Consider the following 20,830-nt stretch of genomic DNA (forward strand, 5'->3'; position numbering starts at 1 on the left):
TAAAATAATACTTAAATAATACAACAAAAAAAGTATGTATCAAAATGGTACATCCTAGGATGGTGCTGCCTATGGCAATGGCGTGACCACTCTGGGTCTGACATTTTCTGTTAAAAAAAGTAAAAACGAAAAAAAAACAAAAATTTGAAAAAAAAGGGTGGAGGGCGTTCCAGAGGCGGCACCGGTCACGCCTTCCCTATAGGCGGCATCGGTCACGCCTCCCTATAGGCGGCACCGGTGCTGCTGCCATGGAAGAAGAAGAAGAACAAGAGAAGAAGAAGAGGGCGGCAGGAAAGGAAAGAAAGAAAGAAAGAAGAGAGAGAAGAAAAGAGAAAAATAAGGAAAAAAATAAATGGAAAGGAAAGTTTAGGATTTAGGGAAGAATAATTAAAGTTTTTAAAAGGTAACTTTTTTGTTATAAATTTAATTTGTATATACAAATAATAAAGAAATATTATTATAGAAATATTACAAATTTACAAATAATATAGAAATATTATTCTCTGTAAATATTTAAGTTTATAAACTTGTAATATTAAACCTCAACTTTCCTTTCTATTTATTTATTTTCCTTATTTTTCCTTATTTTGTAATATTTAAGTTTATTTTTCTCTTTCCTTCCCTCTCTCTTTTTTTATATTTCTATATTATTTGTATATATAAATATTTAAGTTTATAAATTTGTAATATTTATTTTTATTTTTCTCTTAGTTTATTCAATAGAAATATTATATGTATAATTGTGTGTATTGTTATTTTAAAAGTCGGTATAATTTTTTTATGTTATTTTAAAAGTTGATATAATTTTTTAACTCATAATTTAGTATAGTGTAATATTTTGCAGGTTAATTGTACAAGATAAGTAACCAATTTGTAATGATTAATTACAACAAATAATTATAACATGCCAAATAATTTAAATTACATAAAAAATATATCTAATCAACCTAAACACACATAGCAAATAAATTACATAAAAATAAAACATTCTTTATACATAACATAAATATGTTTTTTTACTTCAATAAACATTAAGGGTCCGTTTGGAAGCAAGGAAAATGTCTTCCGTAAATTGTTTTCCTGCTTTTACGGTGTTTGGAAGCATGAAAACATTTTACATTTGTAAAATGTTTTACAAACACGGGTAAAATAACCTTCAATTTGGGGAAAATGTCTTACCGATTTCATTTCTGTAAGACATTTTCCATCTCTCGTTCTTCATCCAAGTAAGTCTTCTTCTTCTTCTTCTTCCATTCTTCAACTTCTTATAATATTTTTTCAACTTCCTCTTCCCAATTTCCGTCACATATCTTCTCTTCTCAGGCAAATTTTACACGTTGCTGTTTCTTTTCCTATCTTTCTCTCTGTCTCAGGATCTCATTCCTCTTCGCAAGGTATGGCATCTTCTTTTAAAAAACTATTTTTTTTCTTCTTGTTCTTTACTTCTCCAAATTTTAACTGATTTCATGCCTGAAATTTTATGCCTTTCTTTGTTTCTTTATTTTTTATTTTTTTGAGTTTGGGAAATTCTATCGATTCAGGGCAATGAAAATGTAATCTGGTGCCACGTTTTGTTTGCAAATGTGCTTGATTCTTGTGCTTGTTGTTTTTGGAAATGTATGCCCAAACCTTAACAAGTCTCTGCAAGCAGTAGAGAAAGGTTTTTTTTCAGTCATTTTTAGATCATTTTTTTCAAGGAAAAATGGAAGACCAATACAAAATTAAAGGATAACAATGGCACTAGGACTATTCCTAACTAGAGCTCTTCTCTCTGTCTTCGGTGTTAGTTTTTTCCTCCGTTGCACTTTGGTTGGATTTACCATCTGTAGGCTTCTCAACATTATGTATTCCCTGCCATATCAAATTCAAGTTGACTAAACTAATGTATAATGGAAGAACAATTCTAACACCATTGTTATGTAGACTAAATTCAAGTTTTTTTAAATAGCTGGATCAAAGTAAATATGATCTTTGCATTTTACGTTGCTTCATGGTTTTCTTCATCAACATCAAGCTAATTGAAAAATTCATAAAATATTTTGAATACAAGGAAACTATAAAAATGGAGATATGAGTTGGGATATTTAGAATTGTCTTTTTCTTATGTAAACCAGTGAATGTTAGAAAAGAAAGCTGCTTAAAATATTTCTCACTGTGAAGTTTGTGGTTTAGCTTGGCCAGATTCATATTGCAAGGTTGCCTGCAAAATTGATTCCCCATAACCACCCTCTTCTGCATTTCAGCATTAGAAGCCAAAGCCTTCTCGTACTTTTCCTGCAAATAAATCTTTTTTTTGAGAATTTTAATATAGTCACAAAAGAAGAGGAAACAACTCTGCTCATAGGATCTTGAATTTAATCAGAGTAGGCACCTTAAAATGAACTGTATGGTAGATGAATCATAAGAATAAAACAAACCTTAATTCTTATGGTGAAAGACTTAAAGAAGTTAAGAGAAACACAGCATACCAAGTAACTTAAATTGCCTAACAGTAACTTAAATTTTTCAATAGGAGTCACATCACAAGAATATATATATGTGTATATATTTAGCATGACTAAAAAACAGAATGAGTAGATTCTTTCTTGATGTATACACTCAAGTATCTTTAAACTTCTCTTTTAATCCTACATGAACAATGGTATAAAATCTGTAGTTTAACATTATCAATGATAACTAGGACATCAAGAAAAGAAGACAGAACCTGAAGCTCAGCATTTATTCATATAATATGTATATTTATTTGTATTGTGTCATCTTTTAATGTACATGAAATCACAAGGATGAATTGTTTAGACCATTGCTATTGAGAAGGTAGAATTAATAAATAAAATTGAAACCTTTCCATAACAAGTATAATATGTATATCTATTTGTATTGCATGTTCTGTTTCAAGCATTCCTTCATTCATATAATATGAGTCTCAGTTTCTCGCTTTGTTGTTTCTGTTTGGCTTTATAATTTTAGAACTAATGTTTATTTTATTTTAGAATAAATATAAAAATTAAATTATCATTGGATGCGGATTTTGGTGATCGAACAATTCAATCACTTCTTCTCTTGCTTTTTCTTGCCAATCTGTGTGGATTGCTAACAACAAGACGGTCCATGAAAGTAAGGAATTGATAGGTTCTTGTCCAACAATGTAAAATGTCTTACACTCGTCAATAAAATCTTCTGCTTAAGACCCAAAATAGATATTCATTTTTGTGTTTGGTGGCAACATGAGCACCAAAGTATTGGTTGAACGATAAAAAACTTATGGGTCAATGCGTTTGTAGCTTAATCTGGTCAGTTTGGTTGCCCATTTCCTTCTTAACATCCAGCATAAACATGTGACCAAAGTATTCATTTGGCTGCCTTTGATTAACATATTGTCTTTTGCTGATTCCTGTGTCTTTCATGTCTTTGGTCATACTCCACAAAAGCTAGATCTTGCCTATCAACAAAATCTTTATTCTATTCTCTTATCTTAATCTTATCACTATATGATTAATTGTATGTTTGCACTTTGATTCTTATTTACTTTGCACAATTATTTGTGCGAATTGAATGATTGGAGAGGCATTGCACGTTTTCAATTTGTATATTTTTTGTAGTGATCAAATATTTGTGTGGCATTATTTTGGCTCCGTTTGTTTGCCACCAACTGGAAATATTAAAAGCAAATTTGAATTCTTCTTATAAAACAGATTTGAAAATCTGATGTGCAAATATCATGATTCGAAATTAGAAGAGAGTTGTAATGCTAAGTGTTCTTGCTTGACTCATTAATAAAGATGCCAAATATGATAGAATCATCCAATAACGTGCTTAATTCTTTCTTCTGCACTGTTTCTTGGTCTTCTCTCATTGTCTTTATGTTGAAAACTACTATTACTCTGCTTTTGTTTTCTTTGGGTTAAATCCAATAAATTTTCTTCAATTTTATGCGTCTTATCTTAGTTATCATTTAAAACATTCTATTCTTAAAAATAATAGCTTACTTTGTTTTCTTGATTTTGACTATGTATCTACTTCAAAATTGGAGTTTTGTTGCTGAATGATTTCTTTGACCTTACTCAAAGTTGGGTTTACTTTTACTCTTTAGTGACTACAAAAATTAATTAATCTCATGAACTTTTATCATTTTGTTCTTGGTGAAGGAAAAAAGAAACGACTTGTGAAAACTCAAAAGTTAATAAAAGTTGAAGTCTTGATAAAAAAGATTTATTTTCAAAAGCAAGAAAAGATGAAAGCTCGAAGAGAAATGGATAAAAATGAAAATGAAATTGAGAAACACGTTATATGAAATGAGAAGTTGAGATAATACACTGCAACAAAAGAAGACAATAGCCAAAGGTCAAATCCTAAAAAAATTAATTAAGCAAAAATGATGCCTTGCGAAGTGGGAAGAGCTTCTTTTGGAGGAGCATTCATATCAAAGTTATTTGTTTTTTATTTTAGTAGGATTTTAGAATTTCACTTTATTTTATAAATTAGTTTTTAGTATATTTTAGGACTTTTAAGTTTATTATATATTTTTAGATTTTAGATTGGATAAAGTATAAAGAAATGTTAGTTTGGTTTGTGCAAGGAAAGTAGTTTTTTGCTCCAGCAAAAGATTTATCCGCTGGAGCAGCGCGACTACCTGATAAGCGCCGCAAATTTTGATTATAAAAAAAAGAAGAAGAAGAAGACTCAACCTTAAAAGAAATGTATAAGTGTAACTTTAGTCATGGTAACTTTAGTCATTACTTGAGAAGCTTTATATATATATGTATGCATTTTAGTCATGGTAATTTTAGTGATATATGTGATCTTATGAAAGTTAACGTATTTTTTGTAGTGATCAAATATTTATGTGGTATTGTGTAGATGGATCGTAATCAACATCATGCAATTGTCGGAGTCGTGGCTTCAGTTTTAGCTTTTGGGGCTCTCTGGATTAAAAAATTAAAAACTAGGAAGGAAATTACTTCTCACCCTCATGTGAATAGAGATTATGAAAGAGAAAATTATATTAATAGTATTTTATATAATGGTGACCAGCATTGTATTGATGTGATAAGGATGAGACCGATTGTATTTTTAATTTGTGTGATATTCTTAGTAGAAATAATTTGTTACAATCAACTAAATCGGTGAATATTAGGGAACAAGTGGTTATATTTTTACATATAATTGGTCATAATGTAAGGTTTCGAGTGATAGGATCTAGATATTATAGATCAACTGAGACAATTCACCGTTATTTTAGGGTTGTATTGAAAGCGATTTTGAAATTGTATAAGCTAGTTATTAGATTACCTGATGAGTCAATTCCTAGTGAAATTAGAAACAATCCAAGGTTTTATCCTTATTTTAAAGATTGTATTGGAGCATTAGATGGAACTCATGTTCGTGCATCCGTTCCACTTAACATTCAAGGAAGATTTCGTAGCCGTAAAGGGGGGACGACACAAAATGTATTGGCTGCCATTACATTTGATTTGAAATTTTCCTATGTTCTAGCTGGTTGGGAAGGTAGTGCACATGATTCTCGTATTTTAAGTGATGCACTTTCACGCCCAAGAGGATTAAGAATTCCGGAAGGTAAGAATTATACAACATTAAATACCAAATAGTTCTAGTAAGCTCATAATTTATTAGTAATAATTATGTTTTGTCAAATTGTAGGTAAATATTATCTTGCTGATGCTGGATATGGCATCCGTAATGGATTTATTACCCCATATCGTGGTGTTCGATATCACTTAAAAGAGTTTAGTGCTCAAGGGCCTGAAAATGCAAAGGAACTCTTTAATCTTCGTCATTCATCATTACGAATCACTATTGAACGTGTTTTCGGGATTTTGAAGAAACAGTTTCGTGTATTAGATGCTGAACCATTTTGGAATTTTCAAACTCAAGTAGATATAGTTTTGGCTTGTTGCATCATTCATAATCATATCATGGGAGTTGATCCTAGTGATTTACTTAATCAAGGATTATACGAGGAGCCTAAGTCTGATTTGATATTATCAACTCTTACGGAGCGAGAAGAAAGAGAAGAAGCAAGAGAATGGTCTGCTAAGAGAGATGAAATTGCACAAACTATGTGGACTGATTATATGGCTAGAAATATTAGGTAGGTTTAGGGCTTAGGGTTGTTGTTTCTATGTTATGTATGTTTTAGTATTAAAATTGTTTTTTTTTGTTAATGTTGGATTCTAAAATTTTAGTTTATTATATTTGTTGGATTCTGAAATTATTATGTTTTGATTTTGTTAGATATTGATTATGTTTCAAGCTTGTTAGATATTGAGTTTATTATGTTTTAAGCTTGTTGGATATTGAAATGATTGACAATGACAATTATTAATGTAGAATGGGTAAGGGCAACAAAAAAGGGACCTCCAAGCAATTCAGGTGGACAAAACCGATGGAACATCTTTTTCTTGAAATTTTAGCAGATGAGGCCCAGAAAGGAAATAAGCCTTCTAATACTTTCAAAGCAGTTTCTATTAATCGAGTTGTCGAAGCTATTTCTGAAAAATTTCAAGTCCAATGCGATGCAAAACATGTGGAAAATCATTTGAGGACTGTAAAAAAATAGTGGCAGATTATATGCACAATTCGGGGTGAAAGTGGTTTTGGATGGGATGATAACATGAAAATGATCACATGTGATAGAGCGACATATGATGCAGCAGTAATGGTAATATATGTATATATATGGTAAGTATATTTCAATTATTTTTACTTGTTATTCTAATTTTGTATAATATCCAACAGGCGCACAAGAAGTATGAGCCATTTTTGAATAAAAGCATTGATCATTATGATGAAATGGCTTTGGTTGTTGGCAAAGATATGGCAACAGGGAGTTTTGCCAGAACATTTGCTGACATAGATTTGGATGATGATAACATAGATTCAGTGCCTATAGACTGCGAGAATGAAGCGACTGAAGAGGTAAGAACAAATGTATCTTCATCTGGCACATCCAAACGTAAAAGAAAAAAGGCTCAAGAAAGTGTCAATGATGAACAAATTAAATTTGTGGGTGAACAACTTGGCAAAATTGCTAATGCTTTGGAACAATTTACTGCGGATAAGACACCACATCTTTACGAAGAAGTGATGTCAATGGAGGTAGAAGGATTTGATGATGACTTCCTTTGTTCTGTGTTTGATTATTTAGTGAGTCATGAATCTGAGGCAAAAGCTTTTTTAGTTAAAAGTAAGAAGCATAGAAAAATTTGGCTTCAAAAATTTTCTCAAGGTTGAAGATATTGATACTTTTAATGTGGTGTAATATTAGTTATGCACTTGGACAATATTGTTGTTATCATGTGGTGTAATATTAGTTATCATATGGTGTAATATTAGTTATGCACTTGGATAATGTTGTTGTTATCATGTGGTGTAATACTAATTATGTATTTGGAAGCTAATTTATAATTATTTAATCCTTATTTTTTATTTTTTTATAACACAATTACAAATAATTTATTTGACTTTGGTTGTTTTCAATTTATGACGGTTAATATTCTAATTTAATAATTGAGTATTATTATATATTTAAAATGATTTATTTATTTATAAATAAATCATTGCAATACATGTAAAAACAATTTAAAATATAAATTTATTAATATATATATATATATAAAGTAAACTCAATCAAACAAGGAAAAGATAATAAATTCTTAAATATATAAATTTTTATTAAAACAGCTTTTCAGGAAAATATTTTTAGGAAATCTGCCAAACAATAGAAAATATTTTACACAGATTCATCCAAACACCAGAAAAGTAAATCATTTTCCAGAAATCATTTTTCAAAAAATTATTTTTTAGAAATTATTTTCCAGAAAACATTTTACCTGCAAACAAACGGAGCCTAAGGGTGTATTTGTTTGCCAGGAAAACATTTTTCAGAAAATGTTTTCCTGATTTTCTGGTATTTGTTTGACTGAAAACATTTTACATGGGGAAAATGTTTTCAAAATCACGGGTAAAATGCCTATGCTTTTAGGGAAAATGTCTTACATTTTTTTTTTCCGTAAGACATTTTCCAACTCTCACTAGTCTTTCCCCCTTGCGCAGTTCTTCATCTTCCTTTTTCTCCATCCAGGTACTTTCCTCCTACTTCTTCTATTAGGTTTTCGTTGACAATTACCATACTTCATTAACGATGGTTTTTGATGAGCAACAATAGAGAATTCATTTGTTTATCTTATGATCTGATTGGAAATGGGTATTTTCAAAAACTCACATTTGTAGTATTAATATATTCCAGCTGCTTTGCCATAAACCAAGTGGGTGCTTCTATCCATGAATATCAAAACCAAAGCTTTTTTCGCCGTTCTAGTTCTTTCTTCTTCCATGGTGGAAACGAAGGCCTTTATGCTTCAAAGCTTCACGTTGATCCTGACAAAAAGCCTTCTCCTGAGGAAAATCATCTCAATGGCAAGTCTTTTATCAGGTCATCATTGTGTTTTTTTCCCCTTTTCTTGATCTATTTCTCTTTTTCTAGTTTCAACTTTTCCTTTTAATGTTGCATTATAAGATAATTTTTTGTTTCAATTATGATTATCAGCTTAATGCCCTTTTTAATCTAATTTGAACAGTGTTAATAATGTTATCAATTTTTTGGGGATTTTCCTTTTAGGGATTTGGTTAGTTTCATTGCTCATTTCGTTATTAGGTTCTCTTTTAATGGATATAAATTACCATCAATTATATGCTGGATAATTGTAAGCTAATAAAGTGGTAGCTTATCTGCACTGTTCGCATTAGAAAAATTAAACAAGTTGCATGTTTTTGTACTGAGCATTTTATCATTTGTTTATCTCATGATTTTGTCCATGTTGTATTTGAAGATTGTGGATCTTTTTAAGGGACCAATGTTGGCTTCATTTTGTTTTCTATTGAGATTGTGTCAGGAGCAAACAAATTTACTTATGTTCTATCATGTTTTATTGAATGAATGGATGTAAGAATGTTACATTGTGAAAACCATCCCATGATTTATTGACACTAATATCACGCAACTGGAAAATCTGTTATTTAGTCAATTTATTCGGTTTGGCATGTCATATGCATCAATGTTGCAATTTAGATTAATGAAGGCATTATTGTTCTGTAATTTCAAAAGGAAAATATACAGATGATTTTATCATTGGTTTGGTCTGTGATATATTTCATTGTGTCAAGCTGTGTATATATATAGAAGCTGAATTTGGGTTTTGGGCGTTTGTTTTAATCTGCAGAATGTACAGAAGGCTTTGCTGCAATCAGATGTTCAATCCAAAACTGATAAAACTCTTGTAACAGTAGCTGATTATGGTTTGTTTCTAAACTGCTGCTTCCTTTTTGGTTCTTTCACCCAACATTACCAGTCTTTTAATCCCCTTTAAGAAATATGCATCTTGGATTTGAAATGGGTTCCCATTTTTTTTACCCTGATGATTTACTTGCTTCTTCCTTATTGCTAGCATGTTATTAGGAATTTAGTTTTTCCTTCTTTTCACAATTTGTTATACTAGGGAATTTACAAAGTTGAATGATGTTTTCCTTCCTGCATTGAGCAAAAGTTTCTATTGGATGCAATGCTCTTTTGTCTTTTACTTTTACATTGTTTATCCCTAAAAGTTTCTGGTTTAAATAATATATGTTGTTCTTGGTCTCGTCATCTTTCAACTAAAGGGTGGTAGAAAAGAGTCCTAAACTGATTACTAACATGTTGCCTTGACATTTTTATATTTTAAAATTTTCATCAGGCTCACAGGCAGTGGTTAGTTTTGTGCTGCAGCAGAACTTCATGCTGAATTCTTATTAGTTGCCGAGGAGGTGAATCTCTATACTTGTGAATAATAGTTTCAGCAGCATCCATCAGCCATCTTTCTTTTTAACATCATAGAATCCTTATTTCCTTCTAAATAATGTTTGGTTTCTCTTTAGGATTCTAAAGATCTTTGCAAAGATGGTGCCCAGGAAATAGTAGAGCGCATTACAAAACTTGTGAACGATTCTTTAACTAGTGATGGATCATACAATGTTACTTTATCCACAGAAGACGTTCTCAGGGCCATTGACAGTGGCATATCTGAAGGTGGTTGCCAAGGTTGACATTGGGTTTTAGATCCTATAGATGGTACTAAAGGGTGAGCTCAGAAACTTTATATTTAACACAAGCGATTTTATTTTAGTCATAAATAAGTTGGTGTCTGCTATAATAATGATTCATGTTCGCTGAGTGCTTGTTGTTTACGATATGCCTTATCCAACATGAGGTAGTAACTTTTATTTTCGGTCTTTAACTCAGCCATGACTGCTGCAGGGAGATGTTTAGATTTGCTTCCAATCTTCTGTTATTTAGTATAGAAGGATTGATTGGAGAGCAAGAAAAAGGGGCGACCTAAATAGTACTTCATGCAAGATAAACCACAAGTCTGTCTTGGTTTTGATATATGTTATGAATGGATTTCTTTACAATTTGGTGTAAAAGAAGTTGGCTGCCTTTTCTTTGCTGAAGTTGGTGGTGGAACTTATATGCAGCCACTTGATGGTTCTTCAGCAGTGAAGGTTATAATGATTTTATAATTTATTATAATTTATTACTATTAATCTGAGTAGGTATTTGCAACTTGTACAATTTTATGGGTTCCAGGTGCAAGTAAGTGCTGTTGAAAATCCTGAAGAAGCATCATTCTTTGAGTCATATGAAGCAGCACACTCCATGCATGATTTATCTAGTTTGATTGCCTAAGTACTCTGTAACGCCCCTAACCCGAATCCGTCACCGGAATAAAGTTACGGAGCATTACCGGAGTTACCGATTCATTTATCAGATATTTCATTAATCCGATATCTTTTCTTTTCCACGTTCAAGTCTCGTATTCAAGTCATTCGGATCTTTATAAAGAAATTTGATCGTCGTTTTCATTTATTTCATGTTATAATACATTCAACTAATGCTCTAAACAAAATTATCATTTTACCCCTAAACTTTTAATTAATGACGATTTCATCCTTAGATTAAAATAAAATAAAATTATTGCAATTTAATCCTTATTTCCAGTCGTTATTCTCACACAAATTGATAACAACCTATGAATTCTATAAAATGTCAGAATTTTCTATAATTTCAACACTTTTCAATTTAATCCTTAAAACATGTTTTTCCCTGATCTTGAGCTAAATTAATAATTTCATTCAATTTTGTGATTTAAATAATAAAATAATCCATTTCATGCAAATTGGTCATTTCTAACATTTTTTTTACAAAATTGCCCATAAAATTTTACTTTTATTCAATTTAGTCCATGAGCTTAAAACATACAAATTAGCCATGCTAGCTAAATATTCATACATATTTTCCTCCTCCTCCTCTCCATTCCACATCCTTAATTTATATAACATGCAACAAGTAACATTATCAATAATTTCACTATTTACTTATGTATATTCAAAACTGTCTATTTGCGTCATAGTCACTAAATTATTTATATCTTAAGCTAAAGAACTAAAAATTAAGATCCGATAATTTTCCCTAAAATTAGACTTACTTATCTTATTACCATAAAATTTTCAGAATTTTTGGTTTAGCCAATAAGTACAGTTTATTCTTTAAAGTTGCCCCTGTTCTGCTGTCTGACAGTTCCGACCATTCTTCACTAAGAATTAATTATCTCAACGTACAAGATTCGGATGATGTTCCCGCTTATTTCTATTGAAAATAGACTCTTTAAGGATTTTAAACATATAAATTTAATCCCTTAATTATTTTTATCCAATTTTTGATGATTTTCCAAAGTCAGAACAGGAGAACCCGAAATCATTCTGATATTGTCTCACAAAACTTATTATATCTCATGATTTACAATTCCATTGCTTACACCGTTTCTTCTATAAGAAACTAGACTCAATAAGCTTTAATTTCATATTTTATTCATCCTCTAATTAGATTTATACAGTTTTTGGAGATTTTTCAAAGTTAGACTATTGCTGCTGTCCAAAACTGTTTTAGTGCAAAATGTTGATTTTCATTTTGCCCCAAATTTCACAGTTCATACAATTTAGTCCTTACTTAATCAACCCCTCAATTAAACTAATTTTCTCAATTAATACTTTTCCTAGACATTATAAGTTATTTCATAACTATTGAAATTCAGAATTTCCACATAAAACTCTAACTTCAAACTCTTTTACAATTTAGGTCCCAAACATTCACTTTCTATTCAATTCTTTCAATAAAATCAGCATATAAACAATTTAAAGCTCTAATTCTATGTCAAATCATCATATACTTCCAGCACATATTCATAGAAACTTTCAATTTCTTTCATAGAATCAAGAACTAATGAATTCAACAAATGGACCTAGTTGTAAAAGTCACAAAAACACAAAAATTTCAAGAAATAATCAAGAATTGAACTTACTTGTAGTAAAAATATGAAAAACCAGCTTAAGGTAACTCTTCCATGGTGTTTTTGCTGATGAGAATGCAGAAAAATAAAGAGAAATCTAGATAATTCTACTTTAGTCCTAGCTTTATTAAGTAAATTTTGCAATTTTCCAATTTTGCCCTTTATTCCCCTTATTTTCTTGGTGATTTCATGCTCTTGCCATCCAGCCCAAATAGACCTTGGGTCTATTTTCCTTTTAAACCCTCTTTCTTTTATCATTTAAGCTATTTAATCATTTCCCACAATTTTGCATTTGATACAATTTAGTCCTTTTTGTTCAATTAGCTATCAGTACTTTAAAATTTCTTGACGAAACTTTAATACTAACTTATTAACACTCCATAAATATTTATAAAAATATTTATGGCTCGATTTAAAATTCCCGAGGTCTCGATACCTCGTTTTCAATTTTAATTATTTTAATATATATATATATTTTAGTACATTTCACTATTTCTAAATTTTTCCTAACTTCACATTTAACTTATACTCACTAAATTAATAATATTTCCTACTCATTTGTCGGATTTAGTGATTTCGAATCACTGTTCCGACACCACTGAAAATTAGGCTGTTACATACTCCCCCCTCTCTTTCTCTACACACACAGACACATATAGACCAGCACATGAATAATGCACTGAAAATGTTGAGATGTTAACAGAAACTTGGTGCTAAAGCACTGCCGGTTAGAATTGACAGTCAGGCAAAATATGGTGCCTTGTCCAGAGGAGATGGAGCCATATATCTGCGTTTTCCTCACAAAGGGTATCGAGAGAAAATATGGGATCATGCTGCTGGGTGTATTGTTGTAACTGGTATGGACCAATTTCACTCCATCATTGGCTTTCTTTCAAAGTGCTAAGGATTAGTTGGCTGACATTGGTTTATTTTTCTACCCTTTCACTTGTTTGCAACTCATGATTTGCAGAAGCTGGGGGTGTGGTCACAGATGCTGCAGGGCAGCCCTTGGATTTTTCTAAGGGAAAGCATCTTGATGTGGACACAGGCATCATTGTCTCTAACCAGAAGTTAATGCCATTACTGTTGAATGCAGTTAAAGAATCCCTGAAAGAGAAAGCTCCATCCTCATGATCTGTTTTAGAGGCAGGCTTCATCCTTTCCTCTTAATTATACACTTGGACAATATTGTTGTTATTATGTAGTGTGCTACTAATTATGTATTTGGATAATGTTATTAATTTATAGTATTAAATGTGGTTTGGAAGCTAATTTATAATTATTCAATCCTTGTTTTTATTTTTTTATAACACAATTACAAATAATTTATTTGACTTTGGTTGTTTTCAATTTATGACGGTTAATATTCTAGCTTAATAATTGAGTATTATTATATATTTAATTTGATTTATTTATTTATAAATAAATCATTGCAATATATGTAAAAACAATTTAAAGTATAAATTTATTAAAAACAATTTAAAATATAAATTTATTAATATATGTAAAAACAACTTTTCTGGAAAACATTTTCAAGAAAACTGCCAAACAATAGAAAATATTTTACACAAATTCATCCAAACACCAGAAAAGTAAATCATTTCCAGAAAAGTAAATCATTTTTCAGAAATCATTTTCCGGAAAACATTTTACTGGCAAATAAATTATAAATCAATCTATAAATTATAAATCAATAAAAATGTAAAATAAATACAAGCATACCTTAATAATTCTTTTTAACCAAATAATACCTTATAAAAATAAAATTAAAAATTAAAACTTAAAATTCCAATTAAATCAAAAATAATAATAAATTAAATTTTATAATAAAAAATTTACATTTTTAACACTTTAATTATTCTTTTAAAAACCCAAAAAAGGAAAAGAAATAATAATTACAGCAATTAAAATGAGGGTTTAATTATTTTTCCCGAAATCCTAAACTTTCCTTTCTATTTATTTATTTTTTCTTATTTTTCTCTTTTTTTCCCTCTCTCTTCTTTCTTTTTTTCTTTCTTTCTTTCCTTTCTCGTCGCCCTCTTCTTTTTCTCTTCTTATTCTTCTTCTTCCATGGCAGCAGCACTAGTGCCGCCTATGGGGAAGGCGTGACCGGTGCTGCCTCTGGCACATCCTCCACCTTTTTTTTTTTTCTAGATTTTTGTTTTTTTTTGTTTCTTACTTTTTTTAATAGAAAAAGTCAAAAAATGTCAGACCCAGGGTGGTCATGCCACTGCCATAGGCGGCACCACCCTGGGATGTACCATTTTGGTACATACTTTTTTGATTGTATTATTTAAGTATTATTTTATTTTTTATCTTATTTTTGTAAACCCCTCCCCCCAACGCCTGTTCTTGACGTGGTAAACTAAAAGAGCACTACGTGCTAATTATACATATGTTCATGGAGCCTGACAAGTATTGGCATTGACTAGATCTTGGTGTTTGTTGTTACTGCATGACGAGATTGTGAGGGTGAAGTCTATATGTGCGATCTACCCATCACCCTTTATATTAAATTTGATTAATTAATTCTTTTTATTTGATTTAATATATTATTATTCTAAACCGATTAAAATTTCATTACAGTCAGTTGAGTTTTAAGCTTGATTGATATAGATATTATTGTCAATGCAGGAGGACAAGGAATCGACTGCGATAAAACGCATTATCTTCCTATTTATAGGTTGAAGAGGGGCTATAGATAATTCTAAATATTGTGTAAAAAAAACATATATGATTTGAGATTACAAACAAACCACACGTTTTTGTTTTCAATTTATTTAATATGGAATACAGTTTCACGTCTAATTTCATTCCAAAAGAGTCATAATATTTATAGTGAACACAATATATAGACAATGATATGACGTGCATGTATGATCTGCTAGTAGCTTTGCTGAAAGTTATCAAAGGACTTGAGGAACCGGAGAGCAGCATCCTTAGCCTTTTCAGGTGGCGGAGTGGCCGGTGCGGACACCTTGAACTCAGCCTTCCATTCAGCAATGCATTTGTTAACGTTGTTATCTCCTTCAATAGGAATGAATGAGAAAGTGACTCTGTAAGGATCATACATCTCCTTCAAATCCCCTCCTATCACTTCATATGTCACCGACCTTCCCGTTTCCACCTTTTCTATCTTCTCCACGGATTCGTTCACATAATTCCTTATAGCTGCATGTAATTATGACTTGACTTGTAATGCAAAAAACATGTATTTTACAAAGACTTTTGACTCACTTTTTTTTCTTGTAACTGTTTTCAATCGTTTACTATGATCGCGTCGTGTAGGATGATGATCTTAAAGATTTTGGAACATGAATTCACTCACAAACTTTTAAGACCAATCCCATAATTTAAAAATGATCTAGCATCTAAAGCTTTTATGATAGAAACATTATAGTCCACATCTCCATATTAATCTACAACAATATTATAATATAGGCCTCACAGTCAATTATACGACCCGACCCTTTTATTTGGGTTCGGATCATAGAAAATGCTAAAACTAGTGGTACTAAATAATTAATCAGATGGAGTCTTAATCAAAACTAAACAATCATCCCAAAATTAATCTAAAAAAACCACCATCAACATCGCAATCAATTGAGGTAAATAGTATGATAAAAAAAAATGAAAAAAGTAATATATATGATGATAAATCATGTCAGGACCACTATTTAAATCCCTTTTGCTCGATAAATTCAAGTAAATTAAAAGGTAAGAGAGACGTGTGTAAGTAAGTAAAAGGAGGGCTACGAACCAGGACCAAGCTTGAAAAGCCTCAAGCTGCCAGGGGCACCATCACCTTGAATGTATTCAGCGGCAGAAAGCAAATCAGGGTTGATTTTGCTAAGGATTTCATTGTTTCTGTACATTTCCCAAGCTTTCTCCGACGGGATGTTCAGTACCACTTCCCCTTTCATCGTCTCCATCTTCTTCTTCTCTCTCTTTCTGTGTTTGTGTGAGTACAAACATATTGTATACAGGTGGAGTCGGTTTTTATAATAAGACACTGCAATAAAGCCCACGTAAGGTGCTTTATTATTATTATTATCCTTTTTTATGTTTTCACGTTTCTATTTCTTACATCCAATTATTGCACACACATCCCCTATTTTTTTAAATTTAATCCCAGTCAATATTGTTGCCACATTGTGAGGTAAACTTGTTTCTATGATTGACATACTGACCATAATTTCAAACATTATTTCAAACATTATTACATTGCTCTACTTGTCTATTTTAGAGTTTGTGCTATTTATCTTAAAGATAATCGGACGAGCAAAGCTCAAAATATAAAGACAAATTAAGTTGAAATTGAAGACTTAAAGATTGACTTCTTGCGAATTAATAGCGGTTACTATTGCGGAACAAGTAAAAACTTTTTATATTTGAAGACATTGGATTAAACCAAAACTCTTATGGAAGTATTATTTCATGCAATTATGCTGATCTTTAGCCTTCTTTATAGAGAAGTGATTAGATTGTAATTCTTATGTAAACACAACTTAAGTAGTATATAAAATTAAGTTTTGCCTAGGTTAAAGGTAACCGAGACTTCGGATAGAGCACAAATATGTTCAAGTTAGGAACATGTGTGTGCATTATTTTTGTAAGTAATCAAGTGAGTCTCTTGAGTTGCAAAACTAAGATTTCGGGAGGAAAGTTTAGAGGGATAGTGATCTAGTTTTTGTACAATGGTGAGGTCGCTAAATTGGTGAATGTTAGACTAGTGTTGGGACTTAAATCATTGATTGTATAGTGAAAAAGATAGTAAACTATTACTCCGGGCAAGAAGACTATTACTCCGGGCAAGACCCTATAGACGTAGACTGATGTCGAACCGCATAAACAATCTCAGTGTTCTTTTTATTGTTTTTGCACTTTTTGTTTTGTGATTAAAACTGTGGCCATAGTTCCAAGTATCATTTTAACCATAGTTTTAGTTTGCCAAGCAAGTACTCCCCTTTGTTTTTACCTATTATATTCTCTTTTACAAATCATAGGTTTCAAATTTTATATAATATTATAAGAGAAATCTATTTACATCGGTGCAAATCTAAAGTGGTTTTACACCTTTTTGTAACTTTTATATTTCTTGCTTTATTGATATAGATCATGCATGCCAAATTTGACTCAAATTAAAAATTCCAAACTATTTGTTTTATGTATACGAAACTTTCAACTGTTGAATGAATATTAATTAATATATACACTTTTTTAGATTGACATGATAGAGATATCAGAAAAAAAAAGCCAAGCAAATCCAAAAGATGTGTCAAGCTCTAAGACCGTTAGAGTATTTAAATTATATATAACTACGTAATATTTTAATCGAAATATTAATGATATTTTAGCTATTTGGATTAACTAATAATATTATAAAATATAGGGAGTAAGTTATATAAAAAATTAAATCCCAAATTCAAGTACAATAGACAGATTAAACCAAAATTGAACATTTTCTTATAATGTAAATCATACACATGTCAGCAAAAGGACAGCTTAAAGTCCTTCCTTTAATATATAGTTATATAGATTGTAAAAGTAAAACACCAAATTAAATAAAATTAATATGTAAAGGTTAAATTCTAAATATGATTAATAATAAAGGGATTAAAACTAAAATTTCATTATTTATCTTTGAAGGATAAAAAGAATAAAAAAAGAAAAGAATAGTGGGTGTGCAAGTGTCATGAAAGAAGGCAGTAAAACCTTGCTTTTTATATGTAGTTTGTAGATAAGGATTAATTCTCAAATACGATTAGAGTAGAGGGATTAGAACTAAAGTTTAACCATTTATATTTAAAGGAAAAAAAAAATTGTAATGGGTGTGTGCACGTGTTATGAAGTCTTCCTTTTAGATATAGTTTATAGATTTAAAAATTTCATAGTAGTCCTCTTAGATTCTGCTGTTTGACACTTTATTGGTAGCTTTAGCACTAACCAAAACCACTTTGAGATATTTTTGAGTGAAGAATGTTTGTGTCATAAATTTGGTCCAAGTAGAACTTTATGGAAAGCATTTTTATAATAAACAAAATTGTATGTATGCATTATTGTTTTGGGATTAGAATGTAAATTAAAGATTAATGAAATCATAAAAACCGAAGTTAATAGCGTACAATTTCGGTTTCCATGGTTTTATATGTTCAAATGTTCTTATGTTGTGAACCCATTAAGAGGTCGTCGCAAAGCTGGAAGATAGAACTAATTGGGATCAATACTAGATTTTAGGGGTAAGTTCGCTGCAGTTGATTTTCGATTTTTCCTATTTAAATGTTTTTGTTTTGAGATTTTAGACTTATTTTAAATAAAATGAGCTTTATTTTACATCTTTTTAAACATTAATTGATAAGCTTTTAAAGTTTCTCCATAAATATTTATAAAAAAATTAAGTAAATAAAAGATAATCAATAATTCTTATATGTTATTTTAAAAAAATAAAAATGTAAATTATTTCACTATTTTAAATATAAAATATTTATTTTTAAATAATAAAAATTTAAATTTATTATAAATTAAATGAAAATAGAATCCGTTTCGATTCGAGTAATCGTGGTTTTTAATTTGTATTCCATAAATCGTTTAAGCATCTCAGTTTAAATTAATTTTCAAATTTTCTCACTTACTCTTATTGGATTTATTGAAAGTATCATTGAATCAATAGCTATAAGTCCTGTTTGAATATGCTCATAAACAGAACCTCTCGAAATAATACCTGAGGCAGGAGATTCAATTAACCGAGATTCAGAAGTTGAAATTTCACCCCGACCATCAATAGGCTTAGCCAAGGCATTTATAACACGACCCAAATAAGCCTCACTCACTGGTATCTGAGCAATTTTTCCGAACTTCCCTATTGTACCATCAAACTGTCACACATTAATACAACACCAACATTATTTGATTCCAAACTTAGGGCAATGCCTATAGTGCCCTCTTCAAATTCTACTAATTCACCTACCATTACTTCATCAAGATCATGAATACGAGCAATGGCGTCGTCCACTTGAAGTATGGTATCAGTATTTACAATCTTTACTTCTCTATTATATTGCTCAATACGTTCATGAATAATATTACTAATTTCGTTGACTCTAATAATTACCGTGAGTATTTCCTAATTATTTTTTGAAAGAAAAAAAATCATTTCTTTTATCACCCAAGGTCCATCATGACAAATTTATGAGTTTGTTATGAAATTTTAAAAAGATTATGTTTAGACGTGAATATCCTAAGAAGAAAAAAAAGTGGTATATATTGTTGTAAAGCTACATCATTTTAATCCATGCGACATGTTTTCTATGGCATAATTAATTCCTTCTCTAGAATCTTTTGCTTATAAAATCATTATATTCTTAATCCACACTCGTACCATTATGAATTAAGTCCTAGAAATATTAATTAATGAATAAATTGGAAAATGGAATTATTTTGTGATGAATAATTGAGGGGGTGTTTAGTTTCTTAATATTGTAGGCTGCTAGTGGAGGAGGCGGTTATTGGAAGAAAGTTAAAAAACAATAGGCCAAATTATCTCTAGGACCTAGGGGAATATTTATGATTTGTTTTAATAATTGAGGGGGTATTCACCTTTAATATACTTAATACCAATTTGAAAAGATGAAATATCTCTTGTAATCTACCAAATATTTGACTGAATATTTTTCAGATATCATTCATGTTAATTTTAGGATTCATGATTCATCTCTCTTAATAATGTTATTTTTAGGTTTAAATTTGAATTCTCTCTTTAGGATGTTAGAAATTATAGACATCACATGTATAATAAGGTTAATTACATGTTATCATAATAAGTTAGTCCAAATTAAAAGTGGTCTAATTTGGTTAAGGTTTATTAGGCTTTAATTATTAAATAAAGTATGGGTCAAATATGTGTTGATACTCTAGTAACTAATTTTAAATTGTTGATGGGCTAATTAGAAATTAGAGCTAATATGTCGAAGTTATGTATTAGGGTTATGATCCTCAAATTACACATAAGATATCTTTAGAAAAGAGAGAGTTACCTTCTCTAGATTACTTATGTGCTAATTTGGAATATCAAAACCGCAAGATTCGTAGATTTTAAAAAATCGATGAATTCAGGTACGCTTTCACATCTAGTTTTGCTCTTGAATTATTCTTGATGATTTGACATGACAAATCCTAGTTTATGGTTTGTTAAGTTTTATATCAGATATTATTTTACAGTTCTAACATGACAAATCATTGAGAACAAATTGATTCTCTATAATTTTTGGATTGGTTTAATGGTATTTGTTGAAGTTGTTAATTTTATGCTATGAATATATATTCAATTTTTTGGGGTGCTTTGATGCAAATTTATGCCAATCATGATACATGTTTAAAGAATTTGGTTTTAAATTTGATTATATTGTATAAGTTTTGGCATCTTATGATTCCAA

The 20,830-nt window shown here is 30.3% G+C and overlaps 1 protein-coding gene, 1 long non-coding RNA gene and 1 pseudogene across 2 annotated transcripts; 2 read left to right on the forward strand and 1 right to left on the reverse strand.

Moving 5' to 3' along the window:
• Positions 1–1,062: 1,062 nt before the first annotated feature.
• LOC107948979 (uncharacterized) lies at positions 1,063–4,848 on the forward strand. Its single transcript, XR_005925770.1, has 3 exons — positions 1,063–1,226; positions 1,324–1,394; positions 1,542–4,848. It is a non-coding gene; the product is annotated as an uncharacterized lncRNA (long non-coding RNA).
• A 3,068-nt stretch (positions 4,849–7,916) lies between these two features.
• LOC107948068 (SAL1 phosphatase-like) lies at positions 7,917–13,579 on the forward strand (annotated as a pseudogene).
• A 1,563-nt stretch (positions 13,580–15,142) lies between these two features.
• LOC121228211 (major strawberry allergen Fra a 1-E) lies at positions 15,143–16,401 on the reverse strand. The gene is made up of 2 exons (XM_041111513.1): positions 16,159–16,401; positions 15,143–15,569 (listed from the first exon to the last, which is right to left on the reverse strand). Exons 1-2 carry the CDS (start codon positions 16,328–16,330, stop codon positions 15,283–15,285), a joined length of 459 nt encoding a protein of 152 aa, XP_040967447.1. The 5' UTR covers positions 16,331–16,401; the 3' UTR covers positions 15,143–15,282.
• Between the last annotated feature and the right edge of the window lie 4,429 nt (positions 16,402–20,830).

The sequence above is a fragment of the Gossypium hirsutum genome, chromosome A04 (assembly GCF_007990345.1).
Source record: "Gossypium hirsutum isolate 1008001.06 chromosome A04, Gossypium_hirsutum_v2.1, whole genome shotgun sequence".
In the NCBI taxonomy this organism is placed as follows: domain Eukaryota; kingdom Viridiplantae; phylum Streptophyta; class Magnoliopsida; order Malvales; family Malvaceae; genus Gossypium; species Gossypium hirsutum.